We start from the raw sequence: 19,496 nt of genomic DNA, 5'->3' as shown, positions 1-19,496 counted from the left end.
AGAATAAGCAGCGCTCAGATACCTGAAGGTTCGTAGCGCTATATAAATGCTAAATTATTTATAGTTTCCCCACACTACTTGTATTTAGAAGTAAGGATTGGCATTAGTTTTATTGGTATAGGCCCTTTTTTATTTTGACCAGACATTATTAGGACTGTGTTATTATGATTTGATGGTCGTAGCATGCTCTCTGTGATCAATTGTGTCTGTCTTACTGTTTGATACCATGCCTTCTTTACAAAGGGCACAGAAATATTTGTCACATGGACTATAGAATAATTTCAACTTTGCAGTTCCCACTTAGAGTAACCGATACTCCTTATGTAGCTCCAACTCTTTGGACAACATCTGTAACCAGAACAGTTCTGATGCATGCTTTTTTACATAAGATATACAAACGAATCTACAAATATAGGGCGTATACAAAGAAGCCCCAAGAATTCGATAAAAATGATCAAGGTACCAGGGGTAAGTATAATTGATCTCAAAGTGATCATCGCCATTAATATTCTCTAGCATTAGGCTACTTTCTAAATCACTTACTGATATTTAATATTGTTCGCAGACCACATGATAAGGAGCAACAAGATTAACCATGGGACCAACACCATATCCGAGACATTAGAATTCTAACTCGTATGCTCAATGACTCAATTTAGGTAAGACATATTAAGCTTTCACTTACTAAATGTCGGGGTGGTCAAGGAGGGTCCCCATCATTACGAGGGATTCATGTTGCATGCACCATATTCATGACTGAGGGTGAGGCGAACTAAGCGCAAGTGCTACTTTTGTTCAGAACTGATACATATTAGCTTGCACGTGCACAGAAAGATAAAGTATTAAATCCACCAAATGTAAAAACATGTATGCACATTAATATACATACATGTGGAATTCATGAATCACAATAAGTGCCTATTCACAATAAATCAGAACTCAGTCGTTAAGGCTTTCTTGCAAAATGTACTTTGAGTTCTAAACTGATTTTTGAGATGGTAGAAGGCAGATAAATGAGTAATCTCAACCTTTGCGGTTAGAAGCTGCAGAAATAGCCTTGTTTTTTTTATTTGTATTTTTTAAATTTTTTTATAGTGTATTATAAACTTACAAAAAAAGACATACCAAAACCAGTAGATCAAAATGAAGTAAGAAAAAGGGAAGAAAACCATCAATGTCAAGTTAGCCATCATCATCACTGTCAACTTAAGCTTTCCTTACATCTACACCATATTCAAGTCCAAATAATTCTTACGTCCTTCATTTTACATGCTACAGCAAGTAGGCATTCAAATTCAAAGATCAATTTGTTCCAGTTGTTGCAGTTAACATCGAGTCGATTTAACATACGCTTTGTGGTCTGTTACGTCTCGTAGATAGCAGATGTAATCTGTCTGTTTAAGAGCATGACCAATAGAGTTTTGTTATTTATTCTCATTCTTGTCAGTAGTATAAAATGGGGTAAGCTAAGTGCCTAAAGCGATTTAGGAGTTTTCAATCATGCAATAAAATGGGAGCCTTAGAGATTGGATATTTTCAAGGGAACAGTGACATGGGAAAATGAGATAGCATCACGAACGAAGGCAAATCATTTACCGAGCTTCCTCAAATCCTGGTAAATGTCCATACGAGGACCATGTGCAATCCTGCTTAAAGTTAAAAGTCTTAGGCCAGTTATTGCTAGCAATTAATTATGTTTTCAATACTAAATGTTTAACCATGCACTGACGTCAGGACCGACTGCTACGAATCCCAAGAAGAGGTGGGGTTTGAATATGATCTGAAGATAATAATGAAGATAAGCCTGACCAATGAAAATGGAAGGATTGGGGAAAGATGGGATTTCTTTGAAGAGGTTTTGCCCACTCATACTTGGGGATGTAGGGTACTAAATATATTTCGGAGGGTTTTAAATTGTTGCAAAAAGTATATTAACTGCCAACTGATGTTGTATTGTTGAGAGTTGGGTTAGTTTGGTCACGCAGCACCATCTAACCGCTCCCCAGAGCTTTGTACAATAAACTTGCTTTATGTACAACCGTGTACTCACTTCTTAAGTGGTGGGCCTATTTTGTGTTAAGGTGATTAAAGGCCCATCCCCACAAGAACAGACAAATGTATACATATTCCTCATGGAGCCACTCTGCTAACCACCACTTTCATTGTTTCACCCCTCCCCATCTCTCATCTCCATCTCAATATGCTTGTGTGGATGTTATGGTCTTAATTTCAATTTTTGCTATATTGTAATTGTTTATTTGTAAAGCGCTTATACACAAGTGAAGTGCTTCAAAGTGCTTCAAGGCGTGAAGGGCACAAGGGGATATCATCCTCATTCTTGGGCCTTGAAGATTCCCAATGATCTAACAGCATTAACTAGCATACTAGGCTGGGGCATTTCTACTAGTATAAGTGCATGACAAAGAGTGGGGGGAGAAATGGGGGAGAGGAACATACAAGACAAAAGGTTGATCATCTATGCACCTCTGCATGCAGGCACAGCAAGCTAGGGAGGGGAGATAGAGGAAGACAGGGATGTCAGATGGGTCCGTAATGTCTTCCTCCCTCGGGAAGAATCCGTTTCCCCCACCTCCCCTTCCACCTCACCTCTGTGTTTCCAACAAAGTGTCGGCTTCGATTTCTTTTGGGTTGGGATCTCTCCTTTATTTATGCAGATAAGGGCGACCGTGGAAGGACGCCACAGTGTCACCTAGAAGGTAAGCTGTGGCTATCCTCCGCGCCACCTGAATGTGGGGAAAAAGCCAGTGGCACAAAAAACGCCAAGATGGTTCTTTAACGTTGGTCGAGTGACTGGATCCCTGCTGAACTTGAATATATCCGAGGATAGCTGTAATGGTGGGTCCGGTTGCGGAACGAGGAGTGGAGGAGGTTCTGGCCACGAAAGAGTAAAAGGTAGACTGCAGGAGAATACACATGAAGTACAAGTAACTCCGTGCAGAAAAAATGCAAGCAGTCCGGGGACAGGCAGGGTCGAGTAAACAGGAGACAGCAGTAAAATGGGGATAAGCAAAGCAGGTCCAAAAAGGCAAGCCGGTCCGGTACACTGGGAGTCAGTAGGAAAAATATAGGAGGAAAAACAAGGGGAAGAGGGAGGAGTACAGGAGCTCACAAAGGCGGACGGAAAGGGTAGGAAGGCAAGCGGGAAAGGGTTCAGCGAAGGGTGGAAAGACAAGGAAAGAACAGAAAGTAACAGCAGAGTGAAGACAGAGGCAAATTATGCAAAAGGGAAAAATACAGCCGAAGACTGCAAAATACAACGGGAAGAAAGGGGCAGCGCAGATGAACTGGAAAGCAGGACGTTGCAACACGTCCGAAGCCAGAAGTCGCGAAAGATAACAACCAGCGTCGGAACACGCCGCAAAAAGACTAGACCAGCACACGCTTTACAGGACGTGATGGAAACGGCAATGGAGGGCGCCGTTTCCATCTGTACCAAAGCCGCCAGTTACCCCAAGATGTGACAAGGGAAGACAAACATCCTAAGCCTGGTACACTGAAGGTTGTGCAAGGGTGCAGACAGAAGTGCAGGGGGGGCAGGGGGAGTGACAAGTGCGCCCGGACCAGCAGTGGCCAGTGTTAAGTGCAGAGTGGGTACCACTCTCATGGAAATTATTCTGAGTGCAATAATGCAAGGCAGAGTGCGGAGGCACAGAGGCAAGTACAGGACTGGCGGGGGACCCTGGGAACTATGAGGCTCTGGAGGTGCCAGTCAGCTGACTGAAGAGGTTGGGGAAGAGAACAATGGAGGGACACAGGAGAGAAGTGAAAGGAGGTTTTAAGGGAGAGAGAGAAAGAGGAAGAGAAGAGGAATGTCTTGAGGAGTATGCGCAACATAAGGAGGTCCGGCTCCAGACGGAGAGAGGCAGGAAGGCTGTTCCAGACAGAGACACCTGCAGAGGGTAAGGATCTACCCCCCAAATCTCTGGTTGGAAATGAGGCTCGCCCGCAGAGAGTTGGAGGAGGCAGAGCGGAGGGCTCTGGAAGGACAGTATTTAGAAAGAGAGCGTTGTAGATAGTAGGGTCCCCGGCAAGCCTTGTGGACTATGCAGAGGGACTTGAACTTGATCCTTGCAGCCACGGGGAGCCATTGGAGGGATGTCAGCGCCGGAGAAAGATGCGGTCCCTGGGCTTGAGGCCAAGGATAAGTCTTGAGGTTCTGTTCTGATAAGTTGAAGAGGTTGAAGAGTAGAGGTGGGAAGATTGAGAAAGAGACTGTTGCAGTAGTCCAGTCTGAAGGGAACCAGGGCAATTGAGACAGTGAGCCTCTGGGGGAAGGGGAGAAAAGGTAGAATACCTCTGAGGAGGTGCAGCTGGTAGTGGTGGTGAGCATTATTGGACTTTTCGATCCAAGTGTATACTGTATATATCGTATTGACACTGTTGAATGTTCTTATTTTGGTACTGAAATGTGATTCTTTATGATTTTACAAAACATAATATTTGATCACTTCTACAGCAACTGTTGGTGCCTTGAGAAAGACTGTTCTGGTTGAAACATGTCTCGGTTCAGACCAAATCATGTTGATAAACAGAACATTAAAGATGTCTATACACCAAGAAAAAATACAATCAGCAATTCTATGACAATAAGGGAGGTAACGCATGTTTTAAAAAAACCTGACGTTAGTCAAGCTTCTATGTTACATGCAAATAGTTTGCTTGCTTATGGTCCAATGGGTCTTTTTATCAATCCCTGGAATTGCATCATAGAAGGACTATTTATTTTGCACCAAAAGGGGTAGGTTTTAATTGCCATGATAGATACACATTCTCCTCTTCAAAGAAGGCTCTAGAAAGAGGAGGAGACCTCACCAGGCACATTCATCGTGAAATGCTTTTTGTGTATAACAATACATCGGATTCTTTAATATCAGGAATTCCAAACAGCATAAAGTTCAAGTGGCAAAGCACAGAAGAAAATTTACTTCAGCATTTCAGATAAAAGAACTTGTAATGCATCAATGCACAATCTCATTCAAGTCTTTTTACCAGATAAATTGCAAATACTTGATTATTTAAAATTGAATCTTGATCATTGTGCCAATATAAATATATGCTTTCCTTTGTACAGACTAAAGAAAGAGGACATCAAGCCGAACAAAAAAACATTTCTTGAGCACAGAATGTATGATTTTGAGAAATGGTTGCTTAGTAGAATTGTATGATAATAGATCTGAAAATGTGCAGGTTTGCTTGTGAGGATATTATTTACAAGATGTGTCCAAAAGTCTTACTTGTTGATGTTGCTGCCCTCCTTTAAACGCTCTCCTGCAGCTCCCGTTTTTGACACTCGTTCACTTCCAGCCAGGTCCACCAAGCTGACCTTGCTGACCTTCTCTCCAGAGTTCTAAACAGGTGGAATATGAAGTGTATGGGAAGAGAAAGATGCACATTCAATTAACTCAAAGTGTCAAAACAAATTTTTCAACTTAGTGTTGCACAATGCTTCCAGCTAGTATGCCCAGCAGCATTTTGAGAGGCTGTAATTTACATGCATTAAGATATACAATGCAGGCACTACTTTCTGGGTGGACTAAAATTAAGCTAAGCTTAAAGACAAAAGCAGACCGCACAGAAATAGGACTAAAAGGGCAAAGCTTGCAGATGAAGAAGACATAGTAAAATAGAAAATCCTGAGGACATAAAATTACTAGAATGGTAGATGTGTGGGGTTTTGACATATCTTTAAAGTATTTAGTATTTCAGCAATTCTTGAAATAAATGCACACCATTACGACTAGAAGATGATCTATTTCAAGGGTATATTTAATATTTTAAGTTTTCCGAGAAGATGTTGAGATTTTTGTGAAGGGTACTCCAATAGTCCACTGCGCCATAACATGTGCTATCTCCCTTATTGTCATAGAATTGCTGAGAGTATTTTGGTATGGCACAAAGGTGATGGTAAATTCTGGCCAAGGCACAATGTAGAAGGGCATTGAGGGTTTATTCTCTTCTCTCATACATTTCCATTATCTTCAAAATGTGGCCTCTCTTTTCATTCTTTCTAATATGTCCTCTTTCTTTTTATCGGTTTTCTTTCTCTTCTATTAATTTTCCTCTCACCGTAGTGACTACTGTACTCCTAAGTCCTAGTCATTTCCTCCATACTTATGGGCGGTCCCATGAAGGGTTTATGGGATCGGAACCTTTAGCAAGAACAGCTTGCTTTCCCCTTTGAATTTTAGAGAAAGTGGGCATGGCGCAACCATGCCCATAGCTCCACCCCCCGCGCTCCTTCTCTTCAGTCCCTTGATCCGCTGAGAAGACTGGTAGGACCTCCTGTCGGACTCCTGTCTTCCCCCCCGACGAGATCCTCTCTTCTCCCGGACGTAGCACCGACTTGCATCCGCTGCCAGGAACAACTGCCCCCGCTGGAGTATTCTCACCACTTTAAGGTACCGTGTCCGCCAGGCCTCCCTTTCTAAAGATTGCTACAAGGTAATAACAACCCCTTAACCTTCTGGACTGGGCTGGCCGCCTTGACCTTCTAACTGGTCCCTTTCTTTGGTCCAACTCTTTTTGAACCTTTTCAAGACTTTTGTGCACTGCAACCGTGTGACCTTGGACACATTTCGTTTGATCCTCTTAAAGTGGATCCAGCCTACTGAACTCTAACGTCACAGTTTTACTTGCCTTCCTCCCTTGTTTTGTTCTTATGAAAGTGTTGGGATCTGTTTCAATTTATACTCTGCTGTTCTCTCCCTTTTAAAACAAATTATTAGAGTGCCATCTGGTTTAAGCGCTCACCGCTGTCTGAAAATAAGGGGAGCTTTACTAAAGAATTGTCTAATATACTTTTAAGGTAGTGTATATCTTTTAATGACCGTGTTTTTGAATTGCTTACTATTAGTGCCTGTGTGTTTTTCTAGATGTGGTTTTAAATAAATAATTATATCTCTTTTACACCAAGCTCTGGTCAGTGTTTACTTTTTCTACTGTGTTCTTCTGACCTATTGTGAATACTCTGTATACTGCCTAACAAACCCCTGTTCTCCAGCATTGGTATCTTTTGGCATGCTCATGAATATTCCCAGTCGTCAGGCTGTAAATCCTTGGGAATATTAAAGCAATTTCGCTTTAAAGCTTAAAACTGGTTGTCACTTATATAGCCTATTGCTGTCACTATGAGTCATACTACCCCAGCCAATGACATTAGTCCTCCTTAGCACCACCCCGGGTGGGCATTCTTAGATTTGGAAGCGCACGTAATGTGCAGCAGGAACCCAGAAGAGTCAGAGGGGTAGGATGGTGGGTCGCTTGGGAATCAATGAAACACACCAATGATGGAGAACAGGAGTTACAAGTAAGTAACTTGTTCCTTCTCCAGCATTGGATCTTTCATGGATTCACATGCCCATGAATAGGATTAGACAGCAGTACATACACACAACCAATGGGAAGCGGTATAGCTTTACAGAAGCAATTGAATTCACTTCTGGAACACTCACTGCATGCAAATAGGTTGTTGAGCACCACCTGGCTGACACGGGACTCCTCCATGCAATCCCGGTCAATGCAGTAGATTCTCATAAAGGTGTGGACAGAACTCCATGTAGCAGCCCTGCAGATGTTGAGCTGAGGAACACCAGATAAGAACGCAGTGGTAGAAGCTACATCTTTGGTGGAATGTGCCATTGGTCTTTCTGGCAGGGACCTTCTTGCAAGTTGGTGGAAATGCGAAATACATCTAGAGAGACACATGGAAATTGAAAACTTAGCTAGTGCTTTGCCTTTTCCCAAATGTCCGAATGAAACAAACAGTTGTGATGTCTTACGGAACTCCTTTGTGCGTGCGATCTAATATTTCAAGGCCTGCATGACATCCAGCGAGTGTAAGGCTCTCTCCGCTGGAGAAGTGGGAGCACCAAAGAAAATGGGCAGAAGCAAAGATTTGTTCAGGTGGGACGCTGAGGGAACTTTTGGCATGAAGGAAGAATTTGTGCAGAGCAGTACCTTGGATTGGTGAAAAAACAGGTGAAGTGGTTTACAGGAGAGGGTTTGCAGTTCCTTCTACATGCCTGGCAGACGTAATGGTCACCAATAAGGTGGTCTCCCATGATAGAAACTTCAACAGAGCCCGGTGAAGAGCTTCAAACAGAGGGCCCATTAACTTGGAAAGAACATCATTGAGTTCCCACGTGTGCGCTAAATGTACCTTAACGGATGTATGTGCTAGTCCCACTTCTGCCATTGACAGGAGATACGGCAAGACCTGAGAAGCTTTGATCCGACAAGGTTTCAGCTTTTGCCATGGACACCATATGGTAAAAAATCTCAATGTGTGCTTGTAGCATGACAATGTAGAGGGCGGCCTAGCTTTTGCAAGAATGGCTGTGCCTTCTAGAGGCAAAGCGAAGTGTCTGAATTCTTGGGCTGCCGGTGCTAAGCCCTCAGCGTTAGGGAAACTGGATTGTAATGCAGTACTGATCCTCCGTCTCTGGAGAGGAGGTCCGACAGAGGGGGTAGCTTGATGCAAGGAGTGACCAACATATGAAGTAGGTCTGAGTATCACATTCGGTGTGGCCATGCTGGAGCAATTAAGATCATCTTGCAGTTGCTTCATTTGAGCGAGTGTAGCACTTGAAGTAGAAGTGGAGGAAACGCATAGAGGAACTGACCTTCCCATGGAATGGAGAAGGTGTCCCCCAGACTCCCTTCTTGTGGATAGCAGTTGGCAAAATGGGGGCACTGGAGTTCTATGCCGTGGCAAACAATTCAATTTCAGGGCGACCCCACCGGGAAAAAATGAGAAGAACTTGGCTCTGGTGGAGCTCCCATTCGTGGCATGATCCTAGCTCCCTGCTGAGGGAGTCTGCAATGGTGTTGTGGATGCCCAGTAGATGAAAAACAAGGCGATACATGTTCTAGAATAAATGATAAATTACTCACCGTAGTGACTACCGTACTCTTAGTCCATAGTCCTCTTTCCTCCATACTGCACGGGCGTCCCTCCTAGGTACGGGAGACTGAACCTTTTTCACCAGAAAAAACCTTCAGCCCCTTTAAATTTAGAGGCACGCGGGGGTACGGCCCCGGGAGCATGCGCTCCCGACTACACCCACAGGCACCACTGCTCATTCCTCATTGACGTGTCGACAATATTACCATTGCCTAATGCAGTATGGAGGAAAGGGGACTATGGAATAAGAGTTCGTTAGTCCTACGGTGAGTAACTTATTACTCTTACGTCCAATCCCCTTTCCTCCATACTGCATGGGCGATTACAACTGAATGTAGCCCCAGGTTGGAGGGGTGACCCTCCTTAAGAAAACAAGTTCCTTAAAACTGCCTATCCGAATGCCGCGTCCGACCTGGAACCGGCATCCAAACAGTAATGCTTGCAGAAGGCCGAGCACGTGGCCCACATGGCCGTCTTGCTGATGACCTGCCACGGGATATGTCTCTGGAATGCGATCACCGTGACCTTGGCTCTGATAGCGTGGGCATGCATGTTAGCCAGAAGTGGCCTGTGCTGCCCCTCGTAGGCCTCCTTAATGGCTGCGACCATCCCCCTTGCTATGGAGCCCTTGGAAGCCTGATAACCTGGCCTTGCCCCGGCGAAGGTGACAAATAGACCGTCTGACTTGAGGAAGCCCTTGGTCTTGTCCAGGTAGAACTTTAGCGCTCACCTGACATCTAAGCAGTGCAGCAGTGCAGCACCCTCTGAGCATCGTCTTTGGGGTCTGCGAAGAACCTCGGGCGTACCATCTCCTCGTTCAGGTGGAAAGCCGGGGATACCTTAGGTAAGACCGCGGGGTGCTTTCGGAGGACCACCATTGTCCCTATGAAAGGTAGTGTATTGTTCAGAGGCAACCAGAGCTTGGATCTCCCTGACACGCCGTGCCAACGTAAGACCCACCAAAGGGGCTGGCATAATGGCGACCAGCCTGATGTCTGCGGACGCCGTTGGCTCAAACGACTTACGCGCTACGGCGCCCAACACTATATTGAGGTTTTACACAGGGTGGGGCTTCTTAATGGGCGGGTAGAGCCTAGTGAGGCCTGTCAGATGTTGTTTAACCACCGGATTGGCGGGCGTGAAAATGTCCCCCTCCGAGTTTCGGTATGCTCCAATGGCCGCCAGTTAAGTGCGGCACGTGTCTATCTTCAGCCCGAGTGTGCGAGGTGTGCTGAGAAAGAAAGGACATCATCCAGTGCGCAAGTGAGAGGATCGACCTTTTTAGACTCCACCCAGTGGCAAAATCTAGTCCACTTGCTTTTGTACTGGCTCCTGGTAGCGTCGCTCCTAGCCCCCTGAATGATTTCTATATTAGCCTGCGAGAGCCACAGATGCTTCACTGTGACCTGTCAGTAACCACGCTGCGAGGGATAACTTCTACGGGGCAGGGTCGATCACCGTGCCCCCCTGCTGCGACAGCAGATGAGCTGGGCCCAGCAGAAGTTGCATGGGAGGCTGATCCGACAGACTGAGTAGCTCCGAGAACCATGGCCTCTCCGGCCACCACAGAGCTATCAGAATGATGCTGAGGTGCTGGGACTCTCTTATCTTGCAGATCACCTTGTGTACCAGTGGTGTGGGCGGGAAGGCATAGGCGTTCATGCTGTTCCACTGTATCTGCAATGCATCACCCAGAGAGCCTACACCCTGTCCCTGCCAGGATACGAACTGAGGGCACTTCCTATTGAACCAGGTGGCGAAGAAGTCCACCTGCGGATGGCCCATCTGTTGAAGATCTCCTGAAGGACCTGATCGTTTAACTGCCATTCGTAATTGTCTGCCCCCAGCCTGCTGAGCCTGTCCGCCTCCAGGTTCGACTCCCCTGGGAGGCGGATCGCTGTCAGGTGAATGCCGTTTACCAGGGCCCATTACCAGATGATGACCGCCAGAGTGCATAACGGAGGGGACCTGGTGCCACCCTGCTTGTTGAGGTAGTACATGCTGGTAGAATTGTCAGTCTGAATGAGGATTGGTTTGCTGACGATGAGCGGCAGAAAAGCTTTGAGGGCCAGCTCGATGGCCTTCAGTTCCAGCCAATTGATATGGGCCTCCTGTTCCTGAATGGACCAAACTCTGTGGACGCTGTGGTTGTCCAGGGGAGCTCCCAAGCCATCCAAGGATGAATCCGTGACGATTGTTTCCTGCGGTGCTGGTTGTCGGAAGGGTCTGCCTATCCTCAGATTGCGGTCCGTGTTCCACCAGACAAGGTCCTGGTGTAGGAAGTGAGGAATGCTGGCTATTTCCGCATGAGATCCTCGCCCCTGATTCCACGAGGCTGCGAAGTGCAGCTGTAATCTCCTCATTTTCAGTCTTGTGTAGGGCACTGCCAGAAGACATGCTGCCATAATACTGAGGATGTGCTGGTAGCACTAGCCTGAGGTAGTCTCTCTGTTGAGAAAGTGACTTGCAGCGTTCTTGATGGCTGCAATGTTGTCCTCCGATGGAAAGACTCTCTCGGACCTCGTGTCCCAAATGAGGCCCAGGAATGTGAGACTGAGTCGGTTCCAGCTGAGACTTCTTGAGATTGATGGAGAATTCCAAGTCGTTTAGAGTGCTCATGAGGGCGGAGGAGGTATGAGGAACCGCCTCTGGGGATCTCTCTCTGACGAACCAGTCGTTTAGGTATGGATAGACATGATGACCTTGGGTCCTGAGAAGAGCTGCCACTGCATTTATAATCTTGGTAAAGACCCCCTGGCTGAATTGAGACAAAACGGTAGAACCTTGTATTGGAAATGGAAGCCCATGATCCTGAACTGCAGGAAGGACTGTTGGGGCTGCCAAATCGGGACCTGTAGGTACGCGTCTTTCAGATCCAGGGAGAACATCCAGTCTCCCTTGCACATTGTCTCTGCAGTAAGCGCTGGGGTAACCATCTTGAACTTTTGAAGAGAGAGGGAAAGGTTCAGGTGGAAAGGTCCAACACAACTCTCAGGCCAGACTGGTTCTTGTGTATGGTGAAAATCCTGGAGCAGAAGCCCATACCCCGTGGGGAGGCTAGGACTTCTTCCACTGCCTGGCTCTCTACAAGCGACCAAATTTCCGCCAACAGAGTTGTCGTCCCAATCTGTAGGAGGGTAGGAGAGAGGAGAGGGAGGGACCGGGAGGCAGTAGCCCGTGGAAACTACCGATAGGACCCAGGGATCCGCAAACTGGGTTCCCCAATTGTGAGCGTGGAGAGGAAGCCTGCCCCCCACTGGAGACACGTGGACGCAGAGGGGAGCGTCATGCTCCTTCTTTACCTCTAAGGCTGAGGAGGGGGACTGAAAGAAGCCCTTATTCCCAGCCTTGTGCTGTTTTCGGCAGTGTTGGCTCGGTGAGCGGCAGGTTGCCTGGACCGTCGGTCTTGGAAGCCCTGGAACCCACCGAAGGCACGACCCTTGTCAGAACAATGGTGCGTTTGACTGAAAGTCTTGGGCATGGACTTCTTAAGAATGGATAATGACTCTGCAGTTTGTGAACTGTTCTTCTTCTTATGTTAATGTTAAAGGACATTTGTACCGTGCACGATCACCACCGGAATGGTCCCCTGGCGCTTTGGCAGTTCTGAAAGAGGAAGGGAGGGGGATTAGTGGGAGGAAGCTGGAAAAGTGCAAGAGAGCAGTGATGTGTTGTTGGCGGCCTCAGCCCGGTGGGTCAGTTGGCTGGGCCTGGGGTGTTTGCGCCGGTAGTCATTGTGTACTGTTGTGCGAGTCTATGTGTGTTTTTGTTTTGTTGTTGCAATGTAGTGAAGTTTGTGCGGTTTGTTGTGCTGTAGGTTTGTGGTTGTGTTTGGTTTGGAATTTGAGAGGTGTGTGCAGAGGGGGAAATTGTTAGTGCAATTGGTTAGTTGGCATCTCTATCCTGAATTGAGGCGCTGGGCTTGTGTAATCTCCCCAGATGGGGTTCGGGAGCACCCTGCGCCTCTGTCCTGATCTGGGTCCGACCGGCCTTAAAAAGGTCCCTTTGACATCTGGCCCCCTCCTCCACAACACTCCATCGCAGCCCTGTCTTCCCTTCCCACTCATACGGCCAGTGCACCTGCCAATGTCCACAACTCAGCTAGTGTGGCGATTGCCAATATCCCGACAATTCGACAACACTGTGGTACCTGGTGGCAACTAAGGGGCGAGTGCGGTGTTGGGTGGGATTAGGGTGGGGTTATTGACACCATCTCCATGGGTGTCGCCTGTGTTCCACTCTACCCGGCGTCACCCGTCCAGGTGCCGTGGGAGCTTCCCAGTCAGTTCTGGGAGTTGTCCATGTCCACTCCAGTTTAGTCATCCCCTTACCTTTCTGTTGTTTCGGTTTTCAGTTTGAGTCTGTGGTGTTGAAGAGCCAGGTTTTTAGTAATTTCCTAAATTTTAGGTGATCTTTGGTGTTTCTTATTTCTTTTTGGATGTTGTTCCAGGTTTTTGCGGCTAAGTGGTAGAAGGAGGTGCCTCCAAGTTTTTTCTTGAGGTATGGTTTTAGTTCCGGGCAGATTTTGTTGCTTGACCCGAGGAGTCTTGTTGGCTTGTAGGTTGTTATTTTCTTTTGTAGGAATTCTGCTCCTTGTCCACTGATTGCCCGTGCGTTATGCACATTGTTTTGAAGGTGATGCAATGTTTTACTGGGAGCCAGTGTAGTGTTTTTAGGGCAGGAGTGATGTGTTCTCTTCTTGATAGTTTGAGGAGTAGTCTGGCTGCTGTATTTTGGATCTGTTGTAGTTTCTTCAGGAGGTATTCTGGTATTCCGAGGTAGAGGCTGTTTACATAGTCGATTCTTGACATGAGGGCGACGATAGTGAGTGTTTTGTGCGTGAAGGAGAGGAAAGGTAGGATTCTTCTTGCCATGTGGAGGAGGAAAAAGCATTTCTTGACTGTTGCATTTATTTGTGGTTCTAAGGCTAGGGTGTTGTCCATCAGGACTCCCAGATTTTTTTACTACCTTAGATGGTGATGGTGCGATTCCCGTTTCTGTTGGCCACGGGATGGCGGTTTCGTTCTCTTGGTCTTTGGATATGATCATGATTTCTGTCTTTCCTGGGTTGATTTTCAGGTTGTTGGCATTCATCCAGTTGAAGACTTCTTTTAGACACTCGATTAGGGTTGAATGATTGGCTTGGGTGTCTTTGATTTTGTAGATGATTTGAGTATCATCTGTGTAGTTGTAGCATGTAATGTTGTATTTTTTGAAGATTCTGATAACCGGAGTCTGGTAGATGTTGAAGTACAGTGGTGATAGTGAGTATCCTTGTGGTAGTCCACAGTCGTTAACTCATGGAGTGGATTTCAAGGGTTTAATCCATACGGTTTCTATTCTGTCTGCTAGTTATGATTTAGTCCAGAGTAGTGAGGTGTCTGTTATGCCTATGCCTTCTAGTCTTTTGGTTAGGGTGTCATGACTAACTGTGTCGGAGGCTGCACAGAGGTCGAGTAGAATAAGGGCTGAGGTTGTCTTTGAGTCTGCGTTAATTTTTAGGTTGTCCCAGATGGATAGTAGTGCTGCTTCCGTTCCTCTTGCAGGTCTGAAACAGACTTGAGCTTGGTCTAGCAGGTGGTGTTTTTCTACGTGTTCTTGGGTTAGTTTATATAAGTAGGTTTCCAGAAGTTTTGCCGGGTAGGGAATGTTTAAAATCGGCCTGTAGTTGGAGAGGTCTTCTTTGTCGCCACTTGTGTTTTTCAGAAGTGGTTTGATATATGCTGATTCGAAGGTCCTAGCTACAGTTCCTGTTGCTAGTGATAGGTTCAGAAGGTTTCTGTAGTATTCTGCTGGCGTTCCTTGAGCAAGGATTGATTTGTAGATGTCTGGGGGACAGGGATCCATGGGGGATCCAGCTTTTTTGCTGTGTTTTACGAGCATTGCGAATGCCCCTGCTGATATTTCAGGAAAGTTTTTGAGTTTGTGCTGAGGTTCTGTGATAGGTTTGCTTGGTAGTATGTTGTGGTCGGTTGGTATGTTTTGTATGGTTTGTCGGATGTCATTGATTTTTTTTCTTGAAGTGGTCTGCCAGGTCGGTGCATAGTTTCTCTGAGGCAGTTGGGGTGTTGTCGCAGCCTGGTGGATTTCTCATCTCTTTAATAATGTTAAACATTTCTTTTTGTGGGTTGGTGGCATTTGTGATTCTGTCATCATAATGCCTTCTCTTCACCTTTTGAATTTCCTTCTTGTATGCGCGGATTTGTCTCTGGAACCGTTTTTTTTTGTCTGGGTTGTATTCTTTCCTCCATTCCAGTTCCATCCTTTTGTTTTCTTTTTCATGGTAATAGTGGGGTGAACCATTTTGCCATTGCTCTTTTTTTGATGGGGTGAATGGTTTTTCTGGGGCGATCTTGTCAATTGTATCCGCAATCCATTTGTGTAGTAGCTCTGCTTTCCCGTCTAGGTCAGCTAGCTCTAGTTCTGTAGTTGAGGGTTTGGTTAACTCCAGTTGTTCGAATAGGTTGCTTTCTTTGACGTGTTTGCAGTTTCTTTTTGTGGTGGTTGTGAGTTTAGGAGCTTGGATGCAGACTTGAGTAGGCAAAGTGATCACGAATGGGATGATGAGATGGTCGCTCCCCAGTATTAGTATCGGCGCGGTGCCGTGGTGATGAGTTTTTCCTTGGCGAAGATTACGTCGAGGGTGTGTCCTGCCGAGTGTGTTGCCCCTTTGACTAGTTGTCGTAGTTTCATGGTAGTGAGTTGTTCAAATCAGTGAGTTTTGGGAGTTGGAGTGACTGTCTTCAAACCAGATGTTGAAGTCCTCAAGGATGATTAGGTGTTCGTGGTTCATGGCTATGTTGGTGATGGCTTCTATGAAGTGGTCGACAAAGGTTGCATCATATGTCGGTGGTCTGTAAACCAGGATGAATGTGACGTTGGTTTTTGGGCTTGCTGTTAGGTGTATTACCATGGTTTCGCAGTTGAGGATGTTGAGCGGTTTGTCTTTTTATTTTGAGGTGTCCTTTGAATGCTATTGCGATGGCTCCTCCTTTTTTGTTTTTCCAGTTTATTTGAAGGCATTTGAAGTTGGTTGGAAGGCAGCGTTGGAGTGTGATTTCGTAGTTGTCGTCCAGCCATGTTTCTGTGATGAACAAGATGTCAATGCCGTTGTCATCGAGTAGGTCGAAGATCTCTGTTGCGTGTTTTGACATAGATCTTGCATTTATAAGATTGCAGTGGAGTTTGGAGGTGTTGTTTGGTTTGGACTTTCTTGTTGAGGTCGTCTTTTGATCGGTGTTGGGTTTTCCCTCCTGGTCGATCTCTTGTTGAGGTGTAGGTTTTGAAGTGAATGAATGTTTTGCAGGCAGGAAAGCGGTTGATGTCCTTAAATGGAAGGTCCATCATGCATTCCTGGATGTCGGGGTTAAACTTGGTAGCCCAGAGGCAGGCCGTTCTCCTCATGTCCGTGGCGATGCAGATGGCCCTGCCTGAGGTATCGATGTGCATGACTGAACTCCATGACGTCCTGAGCCACCATCTTGGCTTCAGCCCGCCCCACCTTGAAGCATGCCCGACTGTGCACCAGAAGTTCCAGAAGGAAGTCTGCTATTTCCCGCCAAAGCCTCTGTTTAACGGCGGCGAGCATGGCATCCGCGCTAGACTTACAAAGGTGCAGGGAGGCTTTGAGTAGACCTTCTTCCCGTACGCCTCCAAGATCATCTCCTCCTTGCCTAGCAGGGCCGAAGACGAGCTGGCTGTTGAAGACTAAGGCATCGGGTACATGGAAGCTGCGGCAATCAGTGAGGAGTGTGGCTGAGGATGTGCCGCCAACAAGAGTGCATCTCCCACCACCTGCCTGTACTTGGCGTCGAGGCGCCTGTTGGTGGGTTGAGCGGAATGGGGTTCCAGCCATCCCTTCTTGCCCAAAGCAACAGCGTCCTTCTACATCGGAATCCCTGTTCTAGCTTCGGGGCGTAGAGTGAGGACTTTGGCCAGGACCCCCGTCTCAGGTTGTTCAACCTCGGGGTGTGGAAGGCCCAAGTACTCAGCTAAACCTGCAAGTCGATCATGGAAGGCCTTGGCTGAAGATGGCTTGTCAGGGTCCTTCTCCTCATTGGTGTACACCAGGGTGTCTGATTTGTCTGCCTCGGGGGGGGGGGTGTGCTGGGAGCTGTAGGCTGAGGGGTGGGGACCGGAGCCTGCTGTGAAGGCTGGTGTGGAACCGCCTGAACTGTAGGAGGCAGGGGAGCTGGCGGGGGCAGCTGGGACTGCACAGGGGCCTGTGGCTCCGGAGCCATGGGAGGAATGACTATGGGTGCTGGCGGAGGGACTGGAGGAAGCATGTCCCTGATCACATCCCGAAGGCTGGCAGCCATCTGAGGGGACCTCCTCAGGGTGAGGAACTTCTCAAAAAACCTGTCCTCACAGGCTGGTGGGGTGGTAGGTGATATTGACGTAGTAGTGGGTAGCTGCTGGGGCCTTTGCATACTCGGTCTCATTACTTGCAGGGGGTATCTGCCCTGCGACACAGAAGGAGAAGCTGTAGGCCACGTACCTGGTGAAAACCAGTCCCACCTGGACACTCAATCTGGTACCCGCTCCTCGAATGGTGGAGGTGTCAGACGAGAGGCCATCTTGACTGGCGCGGCAGCCATCTTGTCGAGCTGCATGCCACGTGCCTGCGTCGAGGTGCCTGGCTCGCTGGGACCGACCGCAACCAGAACTCTTGGAGATGGATCTTGCGGCCTACCCTGCACCTCAGGACGAGACAGGGTAGGCGTAGAACCCTCAGCTGAGTGACCGGTAGTGCTGCGTACAGGCGCCCCCTCAGACATTTGTCTGGTACTAGGGCGTAGCCTCATGAATGTACACCTGGTAACAGAAACCTGCCGTCCCTCAACGCTGTCTCCGGAAGGATCTGGCGACCCCTTGGCCTGGTGGCCAGTAGCTGATTGAACTTTGCTACCTGCGTTGGTGAGAGGACCTGGACAGTCCCTCCCGCTCAGATGTTTCCTAGGAAAGGAGTCGCCTTTGCGGGATGCGATGGAAAAGAGCAGCCCTGACCCGAGGCCTTGACTTTTGCTTGACAAAGTTCTTCAAGTCCTTTGGAGGCAACTTCTCGAAGAACTCCCTCCACCTTGCTAACCTGTTCTTCAGAGCTCGCAGTGTAAGCATGTTGCACGCCGAACAGCCGTACCAGCCCCGGTCGCTGCCAAGGCAAGGGAGGCACAGAGCGTGGAGGTCGGACGTAGGGAAGAGCCCCTCGCAGGCAGGACACCTGCTGAAGCCCAAGGACGTTGACATGCGCCGGGGAGGAGCGTGGCGCCAGAGGACCGAGTACCTGATTAAAGATTAGAAGAAAAGACAAAAAGACAATAGTTGGGGAAGAGCGTGTGGAATTACAAGACCGAAGCCAAACCCAGGAGTGCTGGTAAAAGCGGTCCGTTCCTGTCGACGCGGAAAAGAGGACTGAGGAGTGGCGGTGGGGGGTGGAGTCAGGGGAGCGCATGCTCACGGGCTGCACCCCCATGCGATTCTAAATTTAAAGGGGTAGAAGGTTTTTTCTGGTGAAAGAGGTTCCGTCTCCTGTCCCTAGGAGGGACACCCATGCAGTATTGAAGAAAGGGGACGGGACGTAAGAGTACGCCCAGTACCAGATCTGTGCTTGCCATTTATTGGAATGTGGAACTAAGCATTCTCCAAGTCCAGAGAAGAAAGGAAGTCTCCCTGTTCTTGTTGGTCGAGAACCTGCGTGGCCATGCAGAACTTTTGTGATTACAGGAATTTGTTGAGCTGCCTGAGGTCTATGATGGGTCTCCACACACAAGACTTTTTTCTCACCGTGAGGTATTTGGAGTACACTCCGGAACCCCGGCGGTGCGATGGTACGGCTTCTATAGCTCCCCTCTTTAGAAGGGACTTTACCTCTTGCAGGAGAAGTGGCAGATGTAACTCTTTTCTTTACGGGAGGAATGGAGGGGAATTTGGCAAGAAACTTGAGGGTATAACCCTATTTAATGATGTTGAGCAATTATTTGTCTGCAGAGATGTCTTTCCACTGCTTGACAAATTGTAACAACCGGCCTCCTTCTGGGGTGCTGAAGAGGGGGCGCGGGTCCTGAGGCTGGTCAGGCCTGCTTGGGGGTTTGCAGTCTGAAGGAAGATCTGTGCCTTTGCTGGGTATCCCTGTATAGCTGCGACCTTCCCCAGTACGCCTCCTGCGAGCTGTTGCGAGGCAGCCGACGGTAGAAGTGCCTGTAGTCTCTGGAGGTTCTGGAGAAGCGTCCCTTACCGGAAGAAAAGGGCTGCCTCCACTGCTGCAGAGTGCCTAGGGATTGTGCGGTATCCTTATCAGCCATGACTACCTGTAAGGTCTCCTCCATCTTCTTTCCAGAGAGGTCCACCCCATCGAACGGCATATCCACAACCTTGCATTGCACCTCAGGACAAGAATTGGTCACCTACAACCATCCCTGGCGCATGAGCAACACTCTGTTTCACATTTGGCAAAAGCTGGTGTCCACGATGCCTAGTGTGACAGTAATGGCACTAATTCAGATCACCCGCCCCCAACACTGACATCACTAGAAGCTCACGATGAGCTCCACCTATTTTAATAACGTGAGTGGGC

At 47.7% G+C, this 19,496-nt stretch overlaps 1 protein-coding gene across 5 annotated transcripts in view; it reads right to left on the bottom strand.

Annotated features, from left to right (window-relative positions):
• KIF13A (kinesin family member 13A) overlaps positions 1-19,496 on the bottom strand; it is a 2,203,773-nt gene that overhangs the window by 1,444,112 nt on the left and 740,165 nt on the right. For all 5 annotated transcript variants that reach the window (XM_069613597.1, XM_069613593.1, XM_069613596.1 and 2 more), the window contains one exon: positions 5,256-5,368. In XM_069613597.1, coding sequence (XP_069469698.1) covers positions 5,256-5,368 — 113 coding nt within the window. The remainder of the gene's footprint in view (positions 1-5,255; positions 5,369-19,496) is intronic.

The sequence above is a fragment of the Ambystoma mexicanum genome, chromosome 5p (genome assembly GCF_040938575.1).
Source record: "Ambystoma mexicanum isolate Mex_15411 chromosome 5p, UKY_AmexF1_1, whole genome shotgun sequence".
NCBI lineage: Eukaryota > Metazoa > Chordata > Amphibia > Caudata > Ambystomatidae > Ambystoma > Ambystoma mexicanum.
This window is presented reverse-complemented; position numbering and strand designations above follow the sequence as displayed.